The sequence below is a fragment of the Gorilla gorilla genome, chromosome 16 (genome assembly GCF_029281585.2).
Source record: "Gorilla gorilla gorilla isolate KB3781 chromosome 16, NHGRI_mGorGor1-v2.1_pri, whole genome shotgun sequence".
NCBI classification, from domain to species: domain Eukaryota; kingdom Metazoa; phylum Chordata; class Mammalia; order Primates; family Hominidae; genus Gorilla; species Gorilla gorilla.
The window spans coordinates 64011051-64037647 of record NC_073240.2 but is presented as its reverse complement, the minus strand read 5'-3'; the positions used below and the strand labels follow the sequence as shown (position 1 = coordinate 64037647).

Here is a 26597-nt window from a genome sequence, read left to right as displayed (position 1 = left end):
GAAGCCAAGGAAAGAACATTTCTCGGGTGGAGGAGAAATATACTGGTGAAATGCTGCCAAGAAGTTAGCTAGGAACAGAACTGAAAACTGTCTACTACTTTAGCAGCTAGGCTGTCGTAAGCACAATGTCAGCGAAGTGGTGGGGAGGGGCGGGGCGGGGGGGGTAGAAGACAAACCAGAGTAGGTTAAGGAATAAATGGAAAATGAAAAAGTGAGCATAGTAACTATAGGTACCTCTTTGAAAACAGATGCCTTTAAGCATAACAGAAAGAAGAGGAAAAACAGCAGGTGAGAGAGGACCACAAGCCACAGGGTAGGAAGGTTGAGGATGCTCAGAGGCTGAAGGAAAGGGCTAAGAAAGGATAGGGGTTTGAAGGTACAAGAGAAAGAGCTGTGAGTTCCCCGAAAAGCAGGATAGCAGTGGGAGGATGAATTCAGATACGGGGCAGAGAGAAGAGCCTAGGTTAAGAATGCCTGTGAGACCAAGAGGAAGGAGGTAAGGATGAAGGTGGCCTGTAGGTTAGGGAGGGAGAGGAGGCTAATGTGGTTTGTGACTGATGTTTTTCTCTGGAAGGAGGGAGGTGAAAGATCAGTCCATGAAGAGGGACAGGGAAGAGGTAGGAAGCTTGAGAAAAATAGTGAAGGTATGAAATGGCTGTGGGATGAATGGGAAAGGCTGAGACTGGGAATATGTGCAAACAAAGTAGGAGAGTATCGACAGTGCTGGTGCCATCAAATTGGTTCTTTCCGTCTGGGCGCTGTGGCTCATGCCTGTAATCCCAGTACTTTGGGAGGCCGAAGTGAGAGGATCACTTGAGCCCAGGATTTGGAGATCAGCCTGGGCAACATAGTGAAACCCTGTCTCTACCAAAAAAAAAAAAAAAAAAAAAAAAAAAAATTAGCTGGGTTGGGTAGTGCCTGTAGTCCCACCTACTCGGGAGGCTGAGGTGGGAGGATCACTTGAACCTGGGAAGTAGAGGCCACAGTGAGCCATGATCACACCACTGCACTCCAGCCTGGGTGACAGAGTAGACCTTGTCTCAGAAAACACCACAAGGCCGGGCATGGTGGCTCACACCTGTAATTCCAGCACTTTGGGAGGCCGAGGCAGGCAGATCGCCTGAGGTCAGGAGTTCAAGACCAGCCTAGGCAACATGGCAAAACCCTGTCTCTACTAAAAATACAAAATTAGCCGGGCATGGTGGTGTGTGCCTGTAATCCCAGCTACTCAGGAGGCTGAGGCAAGAGAATCGCTTGAACCTAGGAGGCAGAGGTTGCAGTGAGTCGAGATCGCGCCACAACACTCCAGCCTGGGTGACAGAGTGGGGCTCCGTCTAAAAAAAAAAAAAAAAAACCACATAAGAAATTATTTTCAAGTGGAAACAAAACAACAGAAATTAAACTTGCAAGGACTAAGAAAGGAAGGGTAATCAATTTAAAGCTACAGGTTCTACAACAGAATAACCTCAATGTATGCTGAGCTAAGTATGATGAACAGGGGAGCTGGCTATTTTTCTAGATCTTTAAACAACTCTGGGTCAGATATAAAGTTTGCTAAAATATCTTAAGTCTGCCATGGTTTGAAACATATACCTATCAAATTTGCAGAAACATTTTAAATTTATTTTATTTATTTATTTATTTTTGTGAAACAGGGTCTCACTCCATTGTGCAGGCTGGAGTGCAGTGGCCCGATCCCAGCTCACGGCATCCTCCACCTCCCAAGTCCAAACGATTCTCCCACCTCAGCCTCCTGAGCAGCCGGGACCACAGGCATGCCCTGCCATGCTGGGCTAATTTTTGTATTTTGTAATTTTGTAGTACAGATGGGTGTCTCACCGTGCCGGCCAGGCTGGTTTTGAATTCCCGACCTCAAGCGATCCACCCACCCCAGCCTCCCAAAGTGCTGGGACCACAGGCGTGAGCCACTGCATCTGGCCCAAATTTGCAGAAATATTTTTAAAATGTGCAGTCCATTTCAGAGAGCCATTAGCATTTTCATTTTCATTATGTAGTTTTTATTTTAGACGAACATTATTATAAAAAAAAAGTTCACCTGGAATAAAATCCATTTAAAAAAAAACATAACATCAGTATCAGTACACAGTTAATGAATTGGCTTAAACAAGATTAACCACATGACAGGTCCACTTATCTGCAGGAGCTTTTCACATTAAGCCATTGGAGCAAAAATAAAATATGTTTAAACATGTACAGTAGGATAGTTATATGGAAAAACTAGAGAGTTTCCATTAGGGGCATGATTTTCATCAAACAGTTTATGGTATTTTGCATGAAAGGAACTGCAGTGTCAGCTGCAAACAAAATAAAAGCCATCTGTAAGGCCATAAAATCGAACTATAATAACTAAATTCACATTTTAAAAAAAGGTAAGAAAGTGAAATAAGTTCTATTAGTTTCTTGGCACAAGAAATGCAATTGCATATGGCACACGCATTTCAAGAAATGAAGTAAAATCTGAAAATATCCCCAGAATAATTGTTTGCTAATTTTTATTTCTGTACATTTCAGTCATTTAGATTTTTTTCAGAGTGAACATGACAGCCATTAATTTTATTAGTCTAAAAAAATGACTTATTCTACTCTAAAACTGTGCTAGAATTTGAAATTCTTTTAGCATATCCTGTCCGTCTAGGTCCCTCTATATCAAGGGATTTCATTTTTAGACATTCCTTTCCACCCACCCCTGTGCCCCCCTTGGATGTAACAAGGAAAAAGGAATGTCTCTTCTGTTTAAAAAAAAAAAAAAATCTGAGAAACCTGATTGCAGAAACGAGTGCTTAAAATTTACAATAATTAACCAACATAATGAAATGTGGTTTTTAAATTTTAAGCTTAGAAGCTCATCTTTAAAGATTGAGAACTAAATTTGTAAAGGAATCTAAGTCATGAACTTGAAAAGAATGTCTGCTTAAATGTGTCACTTACTGATCACAGGAAAAACTTTATAAGCCTTAATATAGACTCTGAGCATTCAGAACCTGTAAAATGGAGTTATAATCTCTTACTTAGAAACTTCTGCAAAAACGCACTTATATTGCACAGCTAAATTTATTAATGGAGACAGGGAGATAATACCTTTTTTATGCTACTGGATATGACATGTATGCTCTATCCTAAACTAATATTTCCTACCTTTCCCAATGATGTCTTCAGTTCAAAACAAAACAAAGAGTCTAAATTTTGTTAGATGCTTAAAGGCTGGCTCACTGTTTTTCTACCAGGTATTAGAATACTAGTTAGCTAAATGAGGTATAATTAAAAAATAGACCTTCAAAGTAAAGAGTATAATCTTCTGAAAATTTATAACAAAGACTGCACAAAATGTTTCTGTAAATAGTAAGAAACCCTGCAGCACCTACTAACTGATGCACAGGTGGATTATTGTATCATAATCTGTCTGAAGTAAAATATAGCTAAAATAAGTTCCCAGCGAAACATTTTACAATCAACTGATTTACATGCTACTTAGTTACAGCACATTTTCACTGTCTGATACCCTCAGACTCTATTTGAAAAGGTCTAGTCCAATCATTGTCAAAAATTAACACACTGATTAACAAAGTGCAGCCACTGAACCACTAATACTGCTGCAAAAATCTTCATGTACCTTATCCATAAGACCACAAAAATGTTCACAAAAAAACTAGATTTCTTCAGTTTCAGCAGGGAACAGACAATTATCTGTCATTAAATTCATCTACAAATAGAAAAAATAATGCACTGTATGTACATTATTAAGCAAAGTGGAATATTTATTGGGTCATTTTATCATGCAGAAAGTGAATTTCCTAAGGTCTTAGCTCAATGTATATACAATCTAGCAAAGCTAAATGTAAGAAAATAGCAAGGACAATTTATTTCTATATAACAGAGCATATACTCCCAATTTGCTGCTACTTCAAAGAGCACTTTTAGACTCATCTAACTTTTACAGGCTCTTTCAAGTGAAGTTCATGGAGACTAGTTATTAATCCATATAAGACAAAAGAAGAAAGAAGAAATATAACCAAAGCAAAGCATTCTGTTAAAAAAAAAAGTAATAAAAGCTAACCACAGAATATGTCAGTTTTGGTTTGCAGACAACCCCTGAGATTATATAAACCAAAGCATTAAGACACCAAATAGTCAGAGGTAAATTACTAAGAGAATTACATTCATACATAGTGTCATAGCACTTATCTTTTAGAAGGTACTTTGTTACCATCCAGAAAGCGTTAACTGCTTGGATTTTTTCAGGAAATAGTGAATATTAAGATGTTTCTAAAAAATTATCTTTTCCTTTTGAAAATGTATCTAATTTGAAGATAGTAGAATTACAATAAACTTTCAATCACGGAACTACTAATTATACTAGAACAGCAATGAATGACTTTTAAGCCTATAGGTAATTACCAAAAAAAAAATTAAGGAGGCTGAAATTTGTCAACAATAAGTTTAGTATATCTATTAAAAATAGCTTGGGCATATTTGCAGCTGCTAAATTGTTCCTATATTTTCAAATAAGTACAAAAGATTGACTGGTCCAAGCATTCTAATGACATATCTTAATTTGAAGAGAATTCTCTGTGGTAACAAGCAATCCCTTTCCACTGCCATCTCCTGTTCTTAACTATCCAGCATGATAGTAGCCTCTGTGAAGCAAAACAGGCATACCAGGAAGAATAATTATTAACAGAATTCATTTCCCTCATCCCCTCTGTTTATCCCCCCTGTGTTATGACACTGAAGGCTAGAGCAACAACGACATAGTGACCTGAATGTGGCACACAAGTTAACACTAAATACCTTGTGATGGTTTCATCTACAAAAGTATACCAGTACCAGTGTTTGTTGGGAAAGGCAACTAAGCTTTTGGTTGGCTTTAGCCCAAATGACTGGACTAAGATCTGTAACAATGAACCAAAACAGATGGAACTGGGTTCTACACATTCAACAACAGCTGTTTGAAAACTGAAACCTTGGTCCTGTTTTCTCTAATGAAAAGGCAAGACTTTTCCTAGAGGCTGCACTAGGTCTAAGTACTTTTATTTCTAAAAACATCTCCCAAATAAAACCAACCAAAACTCATTATTTTCACCATTGCCAAGAGCTAGCTCTATTAAATTTATATCAACAAGTTAATCTGTCTCTATATAGGGAAGGTTTCCACAAACTAAAATCTAAACCTAACTTTTGTAGACAGGGATTATGGTAGCAATTTGGTATTAAAACTAAACCAGCCAGCTAAGGAGTGAACCTAAGAAAAAATATATTACATATCCTTATTGACAGAATCACAGTTAGATGCTGCACTAAAACCCTAAATGGTATATCTCTCAGCCCACGTAGAATTTCAGCTCAGGAAGTTCACAAATAGAAACAGATAATAATGTTCAAATATGTTATTAGTTTTAGGTAACTGAGTGATTACACTTAAGTCAAACATGGGAAAGAATAACAAATACAAACCCCAGGGAAAAATGAGATTATGGTGATTTCCAAATGCAGTTTCTATAGATTAGGCAGAGGTAATCATTTTAAAAAGTGATTCATTCAGCTACCCAGACTCTGGCAAACAGGTCAGGGATGAGGCAAAGCTCTTAATCTGAAGAAATAAAGAAATTATGGCCTTTGATGACAAGATGGGCATTTCAGTAAATTTTTTTAATGACTTTAATGATTCTTATTTAAGAAAAAGCCCTTAAATAAATGCTACCAAGGCAGTAATATTTGACCATATGAACCAGACCAAATACCCTTTAATTTTAGTATATTAACCTCTGCTGTAAATGCTCTTTTAACATTGCCACATGTACAAATTTGTCTAGAACTTCACGACACAAAAGTGTGCAAATATGAGTCTAAGATTGTGCTGAAATAGGGAAAGGCTAACACTGATGTGCAAAGTAAAAAAGAAAGATAACAGCTTCTGCAACAGGTAATAAAACAAGGAAAAAACGAGTTAGGTCCTGCATGTGTCTCCACTTCATTGCTTCCATGTTTGAAAAAGGGAGCCTGTTCTTTTGCTAGGCCATGAGGCTGGAATCCACTTGGCATTCTGTGTTGAGAGGTCTAAGTTCAGTGGTGCTCTCAGCAGCAGCCGGGAGGTGTGATTCTGAGGCTGGGTGACCTGTGCTTTCAGAGAAGCAGGAAAGGGCCCTCTAGGTGTGCTGCAGTCTCTCAGAAAGAGTTCATCAAAGTAGCGAGCAACGAAAGAAACTGGTCTTCTTTGATCGGTTTTCTGTTATTTTCACTGGTCCACCTGCTCCTGCTGAATTGCTGTCATTCTAAAAAATAGAAGATGAAGTTACCAAGGAAATAAAAGTTTCATGGTTTGACCCCAGTTACCTAAAAAATAAAAATAACTAACCATACCATGTGAAATGTGTATTCTAGTGAAATGTGTATTCACTAGAGTATTTTATTAGAACGGGAACTAGTTAAGCACCAATGTTGTCTTTTTCTTTGGAAATGGTGAACTGAAAAGAGGAAAATGCCCTTACGATAGCAGCTTTTATATCAATAATGTATTCAATAGGAAGCTTCTATTTCTAGTTCCAATGGAGTGTAAAGTTTCAAAGGTAATGATGGAAACAATGTTAAGATACTGGCATAGACAATTCGTTAGAGGTAAGAAGAGTTAGTAGTATAAGGTACGCAATTATAGTCAGGACTCAGGATAAAACAAACTTTCAAGGTTGTCTTAATGATTTCAAATTTAAGCAAACTTTAGCAACTTCAAATCGTAGTTATGTAGATATAAATACCTGTCACATTAAAACTGGATAATTTTATGGCAAAAATCGAATTTGTGCCATTATTATTTTCATTATTCTCATCAAAATTCAATTAAAGATCACTTAAAGAGCCAGAAGAAAGAACTGAAACAGTGGCAGTTCAGAAATAAGAATCCTAAACAAACAGAACTAAGAATCAGAGTTCAACCAAATGAGTATCTGAGTCAGGAAAAAAATGAGTTTAATTTGAGTATCTTATAATTGGACCTATCCTTTTCATCAAATGCCAACAGACAGCATAATGGAAATAAAAATTATAAGTGATACAAACCATTTTTCTGTTGAGTTTTGTCATTATATCTCGTGCAAGTGTAAAAAATGCCTATAGGTAAAACAAAACATTTTCATTATTATATATTCACTATATATATATATGTATATATATACATATATATATTCCCCCCGCCTCAGAGATGGGGTCTTGCTATGTTGCCCTGGCTGAATTGGAACTCCTGGGCTCAGGCAATCCTCCCACCTCAGTCTCCTGAGTAGCTGGGACTACAGGTGTGAGCCACCATGCCTGACTTATTTTAAAACAGAAATATAGAATTTTTCATTATTTCAATATAAATATACCACTTTAAAGTTTTACATTAAGAAAGTAATAATTGTAATCATAGTATGCATGTGTTTACTCTTTTGAGATTGTATCATAAACATTTTCCAATGTTATCAAACTATCATTCATTCATCAAATATTTTCTTCATGTGATATAATATCACAATAACACCCTTGTTGAGTCACGAGTAACTTCTTCAGTACACCAAGAACAGGACAGAAGCTCTGTCTAAGCTACCCCACTTCCCTAGAGCAGGGCACAGTGCTAATCTAGGAAATGCTGAATATCTGGTTTAATGAGTGAATAAATAATTATGTATTACCCTATAGCTCTAAAATGTCTTCACAAAAATCTCTACTTTTTATTTCTGGCTTTTTCTTTCAAATTGCTCTCACTCTTATAGCTGAATATGTATAATCTTCCGTGTCTTACTCCAAAATCCCAACAGTTCCTGGAGCTCTCGGCTAAATTCCCCACCATGGAAGTCAGTTCGAATAGAAGCAGGGCAAATCTGATTAATCTTCGTGATAATTTATCCATAATGTCTCTTGATACAAACCAAATATCTTTAAAATCCATCATCACTTTTTCTATGAAGCCAGGAGCTGTTAAAGATTCTTCATTTGTCACCATGCTAAACCTATTGGTAAATCAGCCTCTTTGTTCCCAACACTCCTGATCCCCAAAAACTGTTCAGGAAAAGGATTATTTCCAATCCAATCAAATAAAAAGAATATGACAACTACTATTATTACTCATTGTCAGTGTCTCACTGTCAAACTCGTCACCTATGAGCCTAACCACACTGATTTAAAGCTCTGGCAAAGTTGTTACCATCTGTATGCCTGGCTAGAATAAGCAGCTCAGGCAACTCCCAGTTCAGGGAGTTCTATCCATACTGTTGCAAATTATGGGATTTCACTCTTTTTTATGGCTGAATAGTATTCCATTGTGTATACATACCACATTTTCTTTATCCATTCATCCACTGATGGACACTTAGGTGGATACACTGATTCCCTTTCTTTTGGGTAAATACTCAGTAGTGAGACTGCTGGATCATATGGTAGTTCTATTTTTAGTTTTTTTATTGTTCTCCATAGTGGCTGTACTAATTTACATTTCTACCCACAGTATATGAGGGTTCCCCTTTCTCTACATCCTTTCTAGCATTTATTATTGCCTATCTCTTTGATAAAAGCCATTTTAATTGGGGTGAGATGATAGCTCACTGTACTTTTGATATGCATTGCCCTGATCACTACTGATGTTGGGAATTTTTTCATATACCTGTTGGCCATTTATTTGTCTTCTTTTGAGAAATGTCTATTCAGATCTTTTGTCCATTTTTAACTTGGATTATTTCTGATGGCGGGAAATCCTTTTGTATCAAGCAGAGGGAAGCATTTTTCTGCTTATCTAAGCTTGTGTAAGTAAATCAGTAGAGGCTTCCTGTTTCCTAACACCCATCGGCCAACCTAAACAAATAACTGTTACGTTATTTAAAACAAAGAAAAAGCTCTGATCAGTGTCCACTGGCTAATAAAGTCATGTAGGTCTCGATTTTTAACCATCATGTTATGAACAATGAGTAACCTAGGAAATTAAATGTTTATGAAACTATCAATATTATTAAAAGAATTACATGTATTAACACATATCACATGTAAATTACATGTATTATTTTTATGATCAGTTGAAAAAATGTTTTTTAAAAAAAATATCAACAGTTCCCTTGGTGAAGAAAACCTATTTTTTTTTTTTTTTTTACACTTTAAGTTCTGGGATACATGTATAGAACATGCAGGTTTGTTACATAGGTATACACGTGCCATGGTGGTTTTCTGCAACCATCAACCAGTCATCTACGTTAGGTATTGAAGAAAACCTATTCTCATAAGACTTTAGATGGTTTGGTTTTCCTTAACAGCTAACTTAATGAAAATTTATTAAAGCTACTCCCTGATAAGCACTTTCCTATTTCCACTAAATGCCACTGTTACAATTTATTGTGCTTAATCTACCTCAAATGTGTACACTAAAGGAATGTGTCCAATAAACTAACAGCTTAATTCTCCCTTGAGAGAGTACAGCCTTAAAAGTGATTTAACTCTTCTGCTGCAGGCATACAGGGTGACATGAATGAGCACAGGACACTGGTTGGTCTTCTAGTCCAGGATTTCCAGCTGCCCAAAAAAAGGGCAAAACTGAACTTCCATATTCTATTCTGTGAATCTTAACTGAGCAATCTAATATAATCCAGGTGGAGGCTAGATGCTAGAAATTCAACAACCAGCGTCTACATAAAAATCAGAAGCAGCTGGGTGCGCTGGCTCACGCCTGTAATCCCAGCACTTTGGGAGGCCAAGGCGAGTGGATCACGAGGTCAAGAGATCGAGACCCTCCTGGCCAACATGGTGAAACCCCGTTTCTACTAAAAATACAAAAATTAGCTGGGCGTGGTGATGCACACCTGTAGTACCAGCTACTCGGGAGGCTGAGGCAGGAGAATCGCTTGAACCTGGGAGGCAGAGGTTGCAGTGAGCCGAGATCATGCCACTGCATTCCAGCCTGGCGACAGAGTGAGACTCCATCTCCAAAAAAAAAAAAAAAAAAAAAAAAAATCAGAAGCACAAAAGTGTACAAAGTGGAGTTGGGTCAACAAAAGGCATTCATTAGGTCAGAAAATACCAAATCTCTGAGAGCTGTTTGAACACAGGCCCCTAAGCACTGGTGCTGCTCCGTAACAGTCACCAAACGTTTCCTTCTTACCTCTTCTACATTTGCACTGGATTTTGCACTTGTCTCCAAGAATTTAATCCCATAGTCAATTGCTAGCTGAAAAGTAAACACAAATATTTAAATTTAGCAAAAGATACTTGAACATATAATGCATTTGTATTTCTTAGGTTTTTCAAAGTCTCAAAGGTAGGGTATCTATTTGAGAACTCCTGTGGTTCTCAAATTTCTTTGCTTTCTTCTACTGTATTCAGAATTTAATAATTTAACTTAATCATCGTAAGAAGGATGGCACAACTTCCATTTAAAACACAATTTAAGGCCGGGCATGGTGGCTCACGCACTTTGGGAGGCCGAGGCAGACGGATCACGAGGTCAGGAGATCGAGACCCTCCTCGCTAACATGATGAAACCCCGTCTCTACTAAAAATACAAAAAATTAGCCGGGCGTGGTGGCACCCGCCTGTAGTCCCAGCTACCCGGGAGGCTGAGGCAGGAGAATTGCTTGAATCCAGGAGGCAGAGGTTGGAGTAAGCCGAGATCGCACCACTGCACTCCAGTCCAGGTGACAGAGCGAGACTCTGTCTCAAAATAGATAAATAAATAAAATAATAATAATAATTTAAGTACTTCTCTTTTTTTCTGTTTTTGTACTTTTAGTTCTCTAATATGGGATAAATACCCACCCTCCTGAGGTAGCAGAATAGGGTCTGGAGGCAGGGAACCTAAGGCCAATTCACACTGACTTCCTAGAACTAAAACAAAAGAAAAACCCCAGCCTTCCACGCCCAAGTAACAAAAGTACAGGGGTTACTCCCTTTGCAACCTCCTCCCCTTTTCTGACTCACAGATTAAAAATGGAAAGTACCTCTGATTGGTCCCCTCCCACAACCAATCAGACGTCTGCGCAGGGTATAACTTTGTAACTTCATTTCATCCTTTGATTGGTCACCTTCTGCAACGAATCAGACTGGTCATGGGCCACTACTTCATTTACAGAGTGTAAACCAAGTAACCCATGGGAAATTTCTAGAGAGTATTTAAACCCCAGAAAATTCTGTAACCAGTGCTCGAGCTGCTTGCTCGAGCCCACTCCCACTCTGTGGAGTGTACTTTCATTTCGATAAATTTGTGTTTTTGGCTTCATTCTTTCATTGTTTGTGTGTGTGTGTGTCTGTGTGTGTGCATTTTGTCCAATTCTTTGCTCAAAATGCCAAGAATCTGGCTGACTTGTAGTCAAGACCCTCCACTGGTAAAACTACCATTATCTTGGGATTCATTCACTCCTTTTATCTGCTCCCAAAGTTTAATTCTCCAACAGTTACTGTATTGACTTTTAGGCCGGGTGCGGTGGCTCACGCCTGTAATCCCAGCACTTTGGGAGGTCGAGGCAGGCGGATCACCTGAGGTCAGGAGTTAAGAGACCAGCCTGGCCAGCATGGCTAAACCCCGTCTCTACTAAAAATACAAAAATTAGCCTGGTGTGGTGGCGGACATCTATAATCCCAGCTACTTGGGAGGCTGAGACAGGAGAATCACTTGAACCAGGGAGCCAGAGGTTGTAGTGAGTCGAAATTGTGCAATTGCACTCCAGCCTGGGTGACAAGGGTGACACTCCGTCTCAAATAAAAAAAAAAAACAACTATACTTACTTTTAATTACTTTTTTTTTTTTTTTTTTTGAGACACAGTCTTGCTCTGTTGCCCAGGCTGGAGGAGTACAGTGGCACTATCTCAGCTCACTGCAACCTCCGCCTCCTGGGTTGAAGTGATTCTCCTGCCTCAGCCTCCTGAGTAGCTGGGACTACAGACGCACGCACACCACCATGCCCGGCTAATTTTTGTATTTTTAGTAGAGACAGTGTTTCACCATGTTGGTCAGGCTGGTCTCGAACTCCTGACCTCGTGATCCACCCAACTCGGCCTCCCAAAGTGCTGGGATGACAGGTATGAGCCACTGCGCCAGGCCTTAATTAATTTTAATAAATGAGTCCAGAATTGAACAAAAACTTAAATACTAAAGTATTCATGCTTTGATTTCTATTGATTGAGACAAATTGCGAACTCTTATATATTCCTCAAAAAGTTCCTAGTTCATTTACAATGCTAAAATTAAGTAAATGTTTTTAGGGGAAAAAAGTTTGCAGCAAAAGTTCACAGTCAGATTGAAAAACAAAATGTGGCCGGGCATGGTGCCTCACACCTGTAATCCCAGCACTTTGGGAGGCCGAGGCAGGTGGATTGCTTGAGGCCAGGAGTTCAAGACCAGCCTGGCCAGCATGGCAAAACCGCGTCTCTACTAAAAATACAAAAATTAGCCGGGTATATGTGTGTGGTGGCACATGCTTATAATCCCAGCTTCTTGGAGGCTGAGGCACGAGAATTGCTTGAAGCCAGGAGGCAGAGGTTGCAGTGAACTGAGATTACGCCACTGCACTCCAGCCTGGGAGACAGAGCAAGACTCTGTCTCAAAAAAAAAAAAAAAAAAAGAAAAAAAGAAAATGCATTTTCCATATATAATTTTTTTAAAGGCTAAAGCAAAATTCCAAGACTTAAAAAGTGAAGCTTCTAAGTCAATTTAGAATCTGTCACAGAAGTAAATATGTACACAAAATATTCCTTTGCTTTACAGGACACAAAAGAGAGAAATGCCCATGCCCATAAACAGCATATAAATGACATCCATAGCTTGATCAGTTACAAGGAATTTATCCATAAAACCTAAAGCTAATGTGTAGTACAATATTCTTAGGGAAAAAAATGAATTGTAAAATGATTCCTGTTGAAACTTCACCTATCCCTATAACTTCTTTTTCAAAAAGAATGATTACTTTAACTTCAAAACTGGGCATTTTCACACAGATCTGGAAGAAACAGCCTGAACTCTAAGCTGCAGGAATCTGAGAAAGGACCAATTTGTATCTCCCAGAAAACATTAGCAAATTCTTTAGGAATGAGTCATGACCACACAGTATAGAGAGCTGGATCTCGAATACTAATTCACACCATTCAAGTATGGATTACATCTCTTTGTTGTTGATATCCAATTTAAAGGGATTAAAACACAGATTTTAAAAAAACTTAAATCAATAATTAAATAATATGAAGAAAAGAAATGCTTAACGTGAGTAGATTCCAACCTTTATCCATTCCATTCACATTTACCTTCTCCCCTCTTTCTTTTGACACTTGTCTTTTGTCATTCATGTCACATTTGTTACCCAGGATCATTCTTTCGACATCAGAAGAGGCATGCTGCAGGGAGAAAATAGCATGCTATAAAAACAGCCTGAGAAAAACCCGTTACTTAATAGACAAATCCAACCTGTCAGAAACACATGAATTTAATAAGACATAATCTTTTACTCACACAAGGCCTAATTCAGAGAAAAGTTTAAAGATGGGAAGAGGGGCAAAGCTACAGTACAAGAGCCCTCACAGAGCCTGTGCAAACCTTCTTCCTGAGGTTTGGAAAGAAGGTGGAACAAACACAAATAAAGCTTACGGTGATCTAATGACAAAATTTCCAAATATTCAGATCAAAGAAGGACAAAAACTTGGTACTGAGTGAACCAGTGGAGAAGGTATTCTGGATTCTGTACTATTTTAAAAAGAAATTCATCTAAGTTAATAGAAACGTGTACAAAATTATTTCAGAGTCAGATTTCTTTCTCAAGTGACAAAGACTTTAAAAAAATCTTAATACCAATTATCCTGGAATTAAAACAATCTTCAAATATCTAAGATGGAGAAAATGTCAGAAGGGCAAAAAGTTGCCAAGGTAAAGAGATAATTGTTGCTAGCCAAACAGCATGGTGGGATAGAAGCTGGGAACCAGATGTTTTAATCCTGGCTCTTCTTTTTAAAGGCTGTATGAGCACAGGCAAATCACTTCTTTCTGTTCTCAGTTATTCATGTGTAAAATGTGATCTAGGATTAAATTATTTCCCGTATCTGGCCCAAGCTTAAAATCTTGTGATGTTACTTCTCTGTCCCCCTAACCCCCAGTAGTCAGACTGGCAGCACCAGAGATTTATGGAGCTCTTGAGAGAGAGAGGGCCCAACCTGCCCATGCCCTGCTTCTAAGCAGCTCAGCTGCCTTGCAGAGACAGAGAAGCCTTTTACAAGCACCCAGCAGGACTCTTCTCCAATGTCACCATTCTCTTTCCACACATACCTCTTCAATGTTTCTGATCCAATTTTTAATATTGTCAAAGGATTTTTCATTTGTGATGTCATAGACCAGCATAATGCCCTATAAGGGGGAAAAATACCTTTATTTAGTACTTTATATATTTAAAGTTATAGTATATAACGTCAATGTACTCCTACCCTCCAGAAGCCTTTTGTTTGTCCATTTTTTTCCCTTTAAAAAAGGGTTCATAATAAATTTGAAAAGTACAGAGAAACAAAAATCAATAAATACTTATTCCACTGGTCTCACCATGTAAATAAAAACCCTTTTAACATTTTCACTGTTAACCTTTAATGAATTAGTGATCGTGGTAAAGGTGATACACCCTTTCTACCTGACCTCACATGATAACAATCAGCACCAATTGGAGCTGAGTGTTAAGTCAAAACAGCGATAACATTGAGAGTAAGAGTTAATCACTTCCACTGTGCACTTGTTTATTCCAAGTAGAAACTATCTTGCTTTCTACTCTTCTACTAAGATTGAGACCACACTGCTTTAAAATTATTTTTTATGTAGGTTGATCAAAAAATAGGTTGTCACTATTTATCTAAGTACATCACAGACACTTAAAATCCAATGCATTTGTTATACTGGTTTAATGAAAGGCATTCTCGTCATATTTTTAAAGACTCCATGTCTGGTATTTCTTTTTTTGAGACAGAGTCTCGCTCTGTCACCCAGGCTGGAGTGCAGTGGCATGATCTCCACTCACTGCAAGCTCCGCCTCCCGGGTTCACGCCATTCTCCTGCCTCAGCCTCCCGAGTAGCTGGGACTACAGGCGCCTGCCACCACACCCAGCTAATTTTTTGTATTTTTAGTACAGACAGGGTTTCACCATATTAGCCAGGATGGTTTTGATCTCCTGACCTCGTGATCCGCCCGACTTGGCCTCCTAAAGTGCTGGGATTACAGGTGTGAGCCACCGCGCCCAGCCCATGTCTGGTATTTCTAAAACGTTTACCTTCCAAATGTTTAAACTAACACCTGTATGCTACTGCAAAATCTATATCCCCAGACCACACTTCTGTACTAAGTGCTAGAACTACTCACCTGTCCATCTACTACACAAATATTTAGTGAGCACCTACTGTGTGCCTGATACTATACTAGATCCTACTAGCAGTGAACAAGATAGAAAAGGTCTCTTCCTCTTGTAGATGGCTAACAAAGACAACAGACAATAAACCAATACCTATACAACTAATTATAATTTTGACAACTGCTATGAAGATGCATGGGGAGCTCATATGCTAGGGGTGTAATTGAATCTGGTTGAGGGGCTGGAGTGGGCAGGGGAGGCTTCCCTGAGGAAATGACATTAAAGCCAAAGCCTGGGAACTTAGTAGACTTAAACTAGGCAAAGGGCTAGGAGCTGGGGTGAAGAGGGGAAGCCCAGGTACCTGGCAAATAGCAGAAACATTGTAAATCTCTTGCTGATGTTGAACCAGAGACCGCCGGATTGAGTGAAAGAAAGTCAGCTTGGCAAGGCTGCACAGATCTAATGGGCGGAGGGCACAAGATGAGGCTGAAGGGCTAGGCTGGGGTACTCGAGAGACCACTGTCTGGACATTGGCCAATAGATATCCCCTGTGATCACGGCAAACTCAACAAAGTAAAACAAGATTGTCTTGTCTCCTCTGAATCTTCTATTTGTCCTTGTATTACCATTTTGGTGAAAGTAATACAACCCAGTCAGCCAGCCCAAGCACACATGTGGGAGTTATCTTCTCTACAGCCAATCAGTCACTAAGTCCTGGAGACTCAATGTCCTAAATATTCCAGAATCTTACCTACCACACACATGGCCTTATTCAGATTCTCACAAATTAGTCTCTACCTGGATTCCCATCATCTTTAATTGATTTCCCTGATTAATTTCATTCTTTTTTTTCTTTCTTTCTTTTTTTTAGAGATGAGGTCTCGCTATGTTGCCCAGACTGGCCCCAAACTCCTGAACTCAAGCAGTCCTCCCACCTCCCCTCCCGAGCTGCTGAGATTACGGGCATGAGCCACCACATCCAACTTCCCTGCTTTCATTCTTAGCCTCCTCTAATCCACTTTCCTTAAGGGTACTAGAACTATCACTTCATTGATCAAAATCCTTTAGCACCTCTCCTTTATACTCAAAATTAAATTAAATTTCCTTAGTATGGTAGGGGAAGTCCTTCCAGGTCTGGCTTCCAACTTGGTAAGTAAACATAAAATATAAATAAATATAAATCATATAAAACACACATATACACATAGACAAAGAATACATGAAATAAAACGTTAACAGAATATATCTCTCAGAGTAGTGGGATTTTAGATGATTTCTTGGGATTTTCAAAGTTTCCTGTAGTATATGTATCCTTTTTGCAACCAGAAAAACATACATTATTGTTTAAATGACAAACAACTCCTCTATCCTCCCTTCTTCCAGCCTCAAATACAAATGCTTCACTTTGGCTACACGCTGTAAAGGCAATTTTACAATTGTCTCCATGTAAATAATTTTATTTTATGAAGGTCAGCCCGGGCATGGTGGCTCACGCCTGTAATCCCAGCACTTTGGGAGGCCGAGGCAGGTGGATCACCTGAGATCAGGAGTTTGAGACTAGGCCGGCCAACATGGGGAAACCCCATCTCTATTAAAAATACAAAATTAGCTGAGCGTGGTGATGCATGCCTATAATCCCAGCTACTAGGGAGGCTGAGGCAGGAGAATCGCTTGAACCCAGGAGGTGGAGGTTGCAGTGAGCCGAGATCGTGCCATTGCACTCCAGCCTGGGCAACAAGAGTGAAACTCCGTCTCAAAAAAAAAAGTCAAAGTAAAGAACTATACATTTTAAAATGGTCAAAACGGTAATGTTCTATTATGTATATTTTACCACAATAAAAACAATTCAAAGTGGATTCTGCATAATTCCTGATGCAATGTGTTTGGCTGCCTACAATATTAAAATTACCCAAATAACTGCCCTAGCTCTACCATCCTTTGGACTGTATGAACAACCCAGATCATTTATATGCCATGTCATCATGAAGTTTCATTTCACTGGTTAGCACAGAAAGTGTGACCATGGTGTGGTGTTAAGAACACAAGCTAGAGTCTGAGGCTTCTAACTTAGGCTCCACCACATATTAAATGGGAGATCCTGGAGACATTATTTTATTCCTCTCAGTCTCCATGTCCTCATTTACAGAATGAGGACAATACTTCTTCCACGCTTGATCGTTTTGAGGATCTACTGAGATATTTGTAAACTACTTCACCTAGAGCCTGGGACATAGCTTGGACTCAATAAATGGCAGCTATTATTAACTTATATCTTCAGTTTCAATAGCAGAAATCATTCACCTATTTCTTATGTTTTTAAGCTAACTGATATTATGAATCAGTTAGAAATACAAATTCAAGTGTATCGGTTAAAACTTTATGTATCTAGTATATATCTACAAGAAGAATAGCTTCCTAAGAATTCAGAAGATGGTGTTGGTCTATGAGAAACATTAATAATGTAATGATATGGTCCTGTTTTTCCCCAAAGCCCAAATGTCCATCAGGATCACTGCTATGCCTATGAATGCTGCTGATGTGTTTGAAATGCCATGGTGACAGACTTCAGTATAGTGCTTGTCAACATGCCACATACCTGAATCAGCCAAACTAAACCTGCCATAACCACCACTTGCTGAAAATGGTGGGCCCGGCAACCGACTGGAATAGATGACTTGAGAGATCCAAGAGTCAGGCACAGCAGGATTTCCTGAAGATTTATCCAAGATGGTGTCTAGGTCTAAAATTTCCCACTGATTCACCCCTTCAGCCAGCATTTATTGAGCCTCTACTATGTGTCAGACACTGGCATTGTATACAGCAGAACAAAGACAGAAATCTCTACCTTCAAAATGTGGAAGGCAATACTATTTAGAATAGCAACAATTTCTAATTATCTGAAGTAATGTGAGGAAAGACTAGGCAGTAAGTAAATTAAGACAATCCTCAAATCTAAATGTATTATTTAATACATTTCCATGCCCTCTTTCTTCATACAATGAACTAGAGCCAGACATCCAAGTGAAACATTTACTCTCATATTCTAAGTGCCCCTGCCCACCCTCCAGTGAAAATGAGCATGCAAATGGTGTCAGCACATCATTCCTAGCATGCAAAAAACTGCTCAACAGAAAGGCATGTGTGTCTAAGATGCCTCTAATCAGAATTACCTGTAAACTATTCCAAATCATCCCTGTTATGATGTTCTTTTTATCCCTAAAATTCCTTCCTGGGGGAAACAAACAAACAACAAACAAATGTCTTCCTGGCACATATAATAAGCCCCTTCCCTTTGATTCCAGTCTAAGCAAAATAGAAAGTGGCTGGCAGCTATTTTTATTAAAATGATGACCCTTCACAATCTTAAAAGTATTATAGGGTGGAGTGTGGGGAACAAATACACATAAAATGGTTAGTGGTACACTTCAGCCTTAAAAAGGAATCCCTAATCTTTTTGTGGGGATGAGTTATGATGCTACTCCAACACTGGAGAGCAAGTGGTGGTGGAGGAGGAAGGGCAGCATGTCAGTGAGGGGATCTGTGGGTTCAGACCACATCTTCCTGGAGGTGTGGGGACAGCTATCACCCCTTCAGCTCTGTCATCCTAGCACCACTCCCAGGAATACAAGAATCTTTTAAGCAATGAGTTGGGAATGACGGCAGCTGGTACCCTACAATCTACCAGGTTGGGGTTCATGACCTCAGTTGTTCAACCTTCAAAGACTCTGAGCATACTAGATTTCATCATAATTCAAGACTCCAACTTGTGCTTGGCTTAGGCCTAAACACCAGAGATAAAGCTGTGGTCTGGGCCTGGCATTCTAAGCATGGTTAAGCACAGCTTATGGAAGTAAGGCAGCTTCCAAGCTGCCTTACTCACCACTGTACTCCCAGCATCACACTGCCCAAAGCCAAAAAGCAATAAAAGTGCACTGAATAGATGAAGCATCTTAGGATAGAACATAACAAGTGATGAAGTTATGACAGCAAGGAAAATGCCTGGATTCAGCAAATAACTTGGTAGTCAAGATTCACCACATTCTTTCCGGCCAGCTGGCAGAATGGTGGTCAGGGGGATGACAGGGAGATGAGCCACAGCAGTGGATGTTGTGGAGGTGGTGAGGTAAGAGATAATGGTGGCAGGGCTGAATGACAAGAGAGTATAAGAAAGGAATACTTAGTCATAGGGCTTGTGGTTTGCTACGACTGCCATAAGGTATTAATAAAAGGAAGAATAATGAAAATATACAATCACATCAGAATGTGTGGAGGAGTTCTAGAACATCTATAAGTTAATCACCTGATTATCACGATGAAGACCACTGGCAAAGTATATAGTTGGTAAATACAACCAAAAAACCTTTTAAATGTCTTGTTTCCCCATCAGAAAATTTATTTTTCTACATACTAGACTCCACCTTGAATCCTATAATCTTGGCAAACAAACATTCATGCTTTACTTCTACCTGAAGAGTTACAAAACCCTACAACACACTCACCATGGCTCCTCTGTAGTATGCTGTCGTGATTGTTCGGAATCTTTCCTGACCCGCTGTGTCCCTAAAATATGAAACAAAGGAGAGTGGTTTTTAAAGTCATCACCAGCATCACTGAGGAGAAACCCTGCTGTAGGAGATGTAATTCTAGTCTGCTCAGGGTGCAGTGGTCACAGGGGAAAGGAGAATGAGACACAGAGGGAGCCCTTTGCACATCTGCAAGCTGGAGGTGGTGGTGGCCACAGGAGCCTGTCAAGAGCTCACAATGACCTGGGTGAAAAACTCAGACCTTGATAAAAGCAGCAACAGAGAAATACACGGAAAAATCCTGCTAGGAACTGGTGTGTTATATTAGTCAAACACACGTGGGAGGGAATAGAGAATAGTTCTAAATTCTTGGACTCCCCGAGATAGTTATAATCCTTTTTGTAAGTGCTTAATGATTAAAGCACTTTGCTTTCTTGCCTGAATGTCTGATTCCTGTATAAAGCAAGCAATCGAGCTGGACTTATTACTGTGTACGTTCTGCTCAGTAGAGCACAATAAAATAGATCTCTTCAAGAACTTGTTCAGCTATGGAGGCCATGATTTCATGGGGACCTGGAGTTCAACACATAAATCTTGACAACGTTTTCAAAGACTTTTAAACATAAACAACATGTCAAAACTATATAAACTTTCATATATTTTTGCTTTTTAGCTGATGGCATACCATTAAAATGCATTCTGAAAAATATAAGAGTTTCTGATTTCATTTATAGAAGCAATCCTATAAAGGAAGTTAAATTTCCTTGATACTTGAGAAAATCAATATTCTCAAATTTCCCACTTCCAGCCAGAACTAATTCATTCCCTGTGCTACTAAGACAATTTAATTGCAGGAGAGAAAGAGGCATTTGTGGAAATATACTAGAAATCTAGTATATACCAAATCCTAATAAAAGATGAAGGCCCAAGGGAATATCATAAGTTAAAAAGCAATAAACACCTTAACATAGACATATATCTTACAAAATACTTTCACACTGCACCCACGTGATGTCTACCACAGCCCATTAGGGTGGGCTACTGGCTGGGGGTGTTACCAGCATCCAAGTTCTGCAGATGAGGAAACAGGCTCAGAGGAACTATGGCCCCAGCTGTGCCACTAAACAGCTCATATTCTTTATGTATTTATTTATTTGTTTGTTTGTTTTTGAGATGGAGTCTCGCTCTGTCACCCAGGCTGGGGTCCAGTGACACAATCCTGGCTCACTGCAACCTCTGCCTCCTGGGTTCAAGCGATTCTCCTGCCTCAGCCTCCCAAGTAGCTGGGACTACAGAAGCCCACCACCACGCCAGGCTAATTTTTGTATTTCTAGTAGAGACGGGGTTTCACCATATTAACCAGGCTGGTCTCAAACTCCTGACCTTGTGATCCACCCACCTCGGCCTCCCAACGTGCTGGCATTACAGGCGTGAGCCACTGCACCCGGCCCAGCTCATACTCTTGAAGGAGACAAACGTCTTAGGTCTCAGCTGTTCAGCTCTGGGCCAGGCCTTACAAAAAAGCCATCTTATCCTGTCATTTTCTTTGATCGGCATTAGATGCATGGGGCACTTGTTTGATGCACAGCTAACAAATCATGGGGAAATGGAAGGCAAGCACTTTTTAGCAGACTAACCATATTACTCTGAGAAACCCAAGGAGGGGATCATGAGAAAAGATGTAATTTTTTAAATCTGTAAAATATTTGGCATCTTGTTCAATACGAATGGATGGAAAAGGCAGCCTATAGTAACCTTCATAACATTTTCCAGTGAAGTACACTGGAAACCACTAGGAAGCCAATCACTGTGTTCCAGGGCAGTTGAGTAGTTGTCCCAGCTTCATCACATATGCCCTCAAGTGGACCTAACCACTCTCAGTCCCTGTTTCCTTCTCTATAAAAGAAGAGCTGGGGGAGATTCTTCTTCTGTCCCAGTTCTGAGATTCAAAAAAGAAATACAGCCTAAGGCAAAAGCTAATATGTATAACTTCACTCTTTAGCCCTGCCTCGTTCTTAGCCAGTGCTGCTCTGAATTCTACGTTTTGTCTACTGCTGTCATCAATACACATTAGATCAGCAAACATCACCAACAACCTTCCAAAAGCTCCAAATCTATATGGCTCCATGCAAGGCACTGAACTGAAAGAAATTAAACCAGCTTCTAGGAGGTTAAAAAAAATCTAAGAAGAGCTTCTGAGTTCAAGTCAAAAATATTCAACCTAGCAATCTGGAGGAACCATATTTATTCACTGTAGTTGGACAGATTCTTCAGGAGTTTATGAACCAGAGTTGGGTAATCATAAGATCTTTGCCTTGCATATTGCAACATTAGAGTTGGGAAACATCCTAAGGACTAATAGTTTGTGTTCCTCCAACATTTATATGTTGAAGCCTAATCCTCAATGTGATGGTATTTAGATAGGGGAACTTTGGGAGGTAATTAGGTCATGAGGGTGGAGCCGCTGTGAAAGGGATTAGTGCTCTTCACACCATAGAGATGACCTCTCTCTGGGCCATGTGAGGATACAAGTGAGACAGCTGTCTACAAACCAGGAAGCAAGCCTTCACTAGACACTGGATCTGCTGGCACCCTGATCTTGGATTTCCCAGCCTCCAGAACTGTGAGAAATAAATGTTTATTGTTTAAGACACCCAGCCTATGGTATTTTTGTTATAGTAGCTGTGATAGTGTGATACAGTAAGAAACACACATAATAAGAAACATATTTGGTCTCTGCTCCTGATTCTTGGCACACAGATACTAAAATTCTTGGAATCTCCAACAAAGTGTTTAAGCTCTTTTTGTGCGTTAATGAAATAACTGGTGGCTGGGGCTCCTGTCCAGCCACAGGATAGGAGGCTGGTTGCCAGGAGAACCAACCAAGTGATAAGCGGGCTGGAACTTTCAGTCCTACCACTCAACCTCTGGAGAAGGGAGAGGAGCTAAAGGTTGACTTAATCACCAATGGCCCACGATGCAATCAATCATGGCTATATAAGGAAGCTTCCATAAAAACTCAAAGGACTGGGTTTGGAGAGCTTCAGGACAGTGAGACACGTGGAGGTGCTGGATGTTCTTGGAGAGTAGATGACCCCTCCCACAAGGAAGGAAGTGTGGAAGTTCCTCACTCCTTCCCACATGGCTTGCCCTGTGCATCTCTTCCATCTGGCTGTTCATCTGTATTCTTTGCAATATCCTTTATAATAAATGGGTAAACATAAATAAAATGTTTCCCTGAGTTCTGTGAGCTGCTCTAGTAAATTAAAGGAATCAGAGGAGGGGGGTCATCAGAACCCCAATTTATAGCCAGTTGGTCAGAAGTAGAGGTGACAACCTACTACAGTTGAGTATCCCTAATCTGAAAATCCAAAATCTAAAATGCTCCCAAATCCAAAACTTTTTGAGTGCCAACATGATGCCGTAGTAGAATATTCCACACCTGAGCTCACGTGACGGGTCACAGTCAAAATTTAGACATACAACACAGTTTATTTAAAAAATTTTATTGGCCGGGCGCAGTGGCTCACGCCTGTAATCCCAGCACTTTGGGAGGCTGAGGCGGGCGGATTACCTGAGGTCAGGAGTTCAAGACCAGCTGGCTAACATGGAGAAACCCCGTTTCTACTGAAAATACAAAAAAATAGCAGGGCGTGGTAGTGCACGCCTGTAATCCCAGCTACTCAGGAAGCTGAGGCAGGAGAATCGCTTGAACCCGGGAGGTGGAGGTTGCAGTGAGCCGAGCTCACGCCATTGCACCACAGCTTGGGCAACAAGAGCGAAACTCCGTCTCAAAAAAAAAAATTTATTAAAATATTGTATACAGTTATATTCGGCTTCATGTGTACCAGCTGTATATGAAACATAAATGAATTTCGTGTTTAGACTTGGGTCCCATCCCCAAGATATCTCATTATGTATATGCACATATTCCAAAATCCAAGAATATCCAAAATCGGAAACACTTCTGTTCCCAAGCATTCTGGATAAGGGATATTTAACCTGTACTTGTGACTGGCAGCTGAAGTGGGGACACTGCGGGACCCAGCCCTCAACCTGTGGGATCTGATGCTATCTCCAGGTAGACAGTATCAGAACTGACTTAAATTATAGGACACCCAGAAAGAAAAAGAAAATTTAAAAAAGAATTTAAAAAAAGGTATAGGACACCCAATTGGCATCTGCTGGAGAATTACCTGGTGGTGGTGGGGGGAACCCCCTGACATCTGGTGTCAGAAGTACTGTGCTATGTATGAGAAAAAAAGTGTGTTTAAAAATATCTTAGAGCAGTCTGAACTATGACATGATTTTTTTTCTCAGTCTTCATTTTTCTATTTAATAAGAAATATGCAAATAAATCATAAAATATCACAGCTGGAGGGGAACTCCAATGCCATCAATCCAACCAATTTACAAACGAGGAAAAGGTGAGACCCTGAGAAGGGAAATAACTGGCCCAAAGCCCTCAATTTGGAGGCATCCTGGCTAGAACCTAGATCTGTACTTCCTGCCAAAGGTTCCTGCGACGTGACTACTCTGTCTTATCAGGTTTCAAAACTACAACAACTGTGATGAAGAAGTAATTTGCGTTCCTTAGAATTTAGTTTCCTCCCCTCAAAAATTATAGTTTTGGAAAGATGAGCTATCAGATCTCTTCTGGCTTCAACAGTTAGTACCCTCTCTCACCTTCCCAACTCTTGGTGAAGATACCTTTGAAGGATTCCCAGTGCTTACTTATTTCCCCTTGGTTCCGATAAAGAAAAGATGTTTTAGCTATCACAAGATGCCTCTAACTTATTACAATTCACATTTAATTCCTACTTTCAATTCCCAATTAAAGCAGAAACTCTGTGTGTATGTTTACTTACCATATCTGAAGCTTAATTTTCTTTCCATCTAGTTCTATCGTTCTAATTTTAAAATCAATTCCTGCCAGAAAAACAAAGAAAGATATGTTAAGTTTCTTCAGATATAATCCAAGTCTCATTAGGAGGACAAAGATTTCTATTGAAAAAAAGCTCTCCAACGCACTGGAAAATGTGAACACAGAGAGGGTGTGAATGGTATGTTTCCTCTGAATACAGGCTGGAGAAAGGAATGCTAATTACTCAGCAAAGAATTCCCACACGTGTTAAATGCAACGTATTATATGCCTCATTATTCTGACACAAATGGATCACATCCTGCAAAGTTATATAATTTAGATAGATTGAGAACATGCCATATTTCCTACTTCCTGAAGTACATATAAACAATGCTTCCTATCTACTCCTCAACCCCAATCCTTCCCTAAAGAAGGCTATAGGACCTCTTTAAAGAATATTCCTCCATCTCCTTCCACTTTTTTCTTCAGATTCTGCAATTGACTAAGGAAAAAAAAATTGCCTATTTGAAGGGAGGGAAAGCCTGCATATCTATTTTAAACAGCAAGTATTTTATACACATTTTAATAAATGTTCTCCACAGATTACTTGCTAGAGCTGAAACAGGAAGAATGGATTTCAGGCCTGACTGTACTCTAGAATTGCCTGGTACTATGATCTGAAAGTCCCCTCCAAAACTCAGGTTGAAATTAGATTGCCATTGTGGGACCTTAGAGATACTAAGTACTAAGAGGTGGGACCTTTCACAGCTGATTCATGTGGAGCCTGTATGAACAGATTGTCCTTATCACAGGAGTGAGTTAGTTATCTTGAGAGTGGGTTTTTATAAAAGTTAGTCCTGCTCCTCCTACATTTTCTTCTGCATGAGTGCACTTCCCCTTCCAGTCTTCCAGCATGAGATAATGAAGCATGAAGGTCCTCACCAGATGCTGATGCCATACCCTTGGAGTTCCCAGCCTCCAGAACCATGAGCTAAATAAATTTCTGTTCATTATAAACTACGCAGTTTCAGGTATTCTGTCATAGCAGCAGAAAATGGACTAAGATGACTGAGAAATGTTAAAAAAAAATCCTCATGATTAGGCCTGCCCCCTTCCCCAAATTCTGATATTGTGACTTAATTAGTCAAGGATGGGACCTGGACACTGGTAATTTTTAAAGTTTCCCAGATGATTCTAACCTGAAGGTAAAAGTTTTGGCTTTCAAAGGGCTATGCCTTTTGAAGGCCTCGGGCACTTCAAAAGTTCAACCCTTCCCTCACATATTTCCCCCTACTATGGTAGCTCAAAACTTATTTATCAATTTCAATGACAAAGAACCACAAAGCCCTTAACAAATATCAGCAAGCTCTATCATATATCAGGAATAAGCTTTCTGAGGAGACCAGTTAGTGAATACAACTTAGTTGCAATTTGCTAAATCGTCATCATCTGGCTACTCAGCTTTGTTTAGATTTTTCTATTCTTTTGCATTCTGTCCAGCAGGGTTTCTCAATCCCTGGGCCACGGACCAGTACTGGGCTGCACAGCAGGAATTCAGTGGCAGGCAAGTGAGAGAAGCTTCATCTATATTTACAGCTGCTCCCCATTACTTGCATTGCTGCCTAAGCTCAGCCTCCTGTCAGATCAGCAGTGGCATTAGATTCTCATAGGTGCTCAAACCCTATTGTGAACTGCCCATGTGGGGGATCTAGGTTGTGCACTCCTATGAGAATCTAATGCCTGATGATCTGTCACTGTCTTCTATCATCCCCAGATAGGACTATCTTGTTGCAGGAAAACACGCTCACAGCTCCCGCTGATTCTACATTGGTGAGTTGTATAATAATTTCATTATATATTACAATGTAATAAAA

General features: G+C 39.6%; 1 protein-coding gene across 2 annotated transcripts in view; it reads right to left on the bottom strand.

The window, feature by feature from the left end:
• Positions 1-1995: 1995 nt before the first annotated feature.
• Positions 1996-26597, bottom strand: part of RAB8B (RAB8B, member RAS oncogene family) — a 78019-nt gene continuing 53417 nt past the window's right edge. The window contains exons 2-8 of one of the 2 annotated variants that reach the window (XM_019011216.4): positions 24728-24788; positions 19836-19896; positions 14276-14353; positions 13264-13353; positions 10133-10198; positions 7072-7122; positions 1996-6290 (exon numbers count right to left, since the gene is read on the bottom strand). In XM_019011216.4, coding sequence (XP_018866761.3) covers positions 6198-6290; positions 7072-7122; positions 10133-10198; positions 13264-13353; positions 14276-14353; positions 19836-19896; positions 24728-24788 — 500 coding nt within the window. In that variant the 3' untranslated portion in view covers positions 1996-6197. The remainder of the gene's footprint in view (positions 6291-7071; positions 7123-10132; positions 10199-13263; positions 13354-14275; positions 14354-19835; positions 19897-24727; positions 24789-26597) is intronic. The other variant, XM_019011218.4, reaches the window with a different exon arrangement.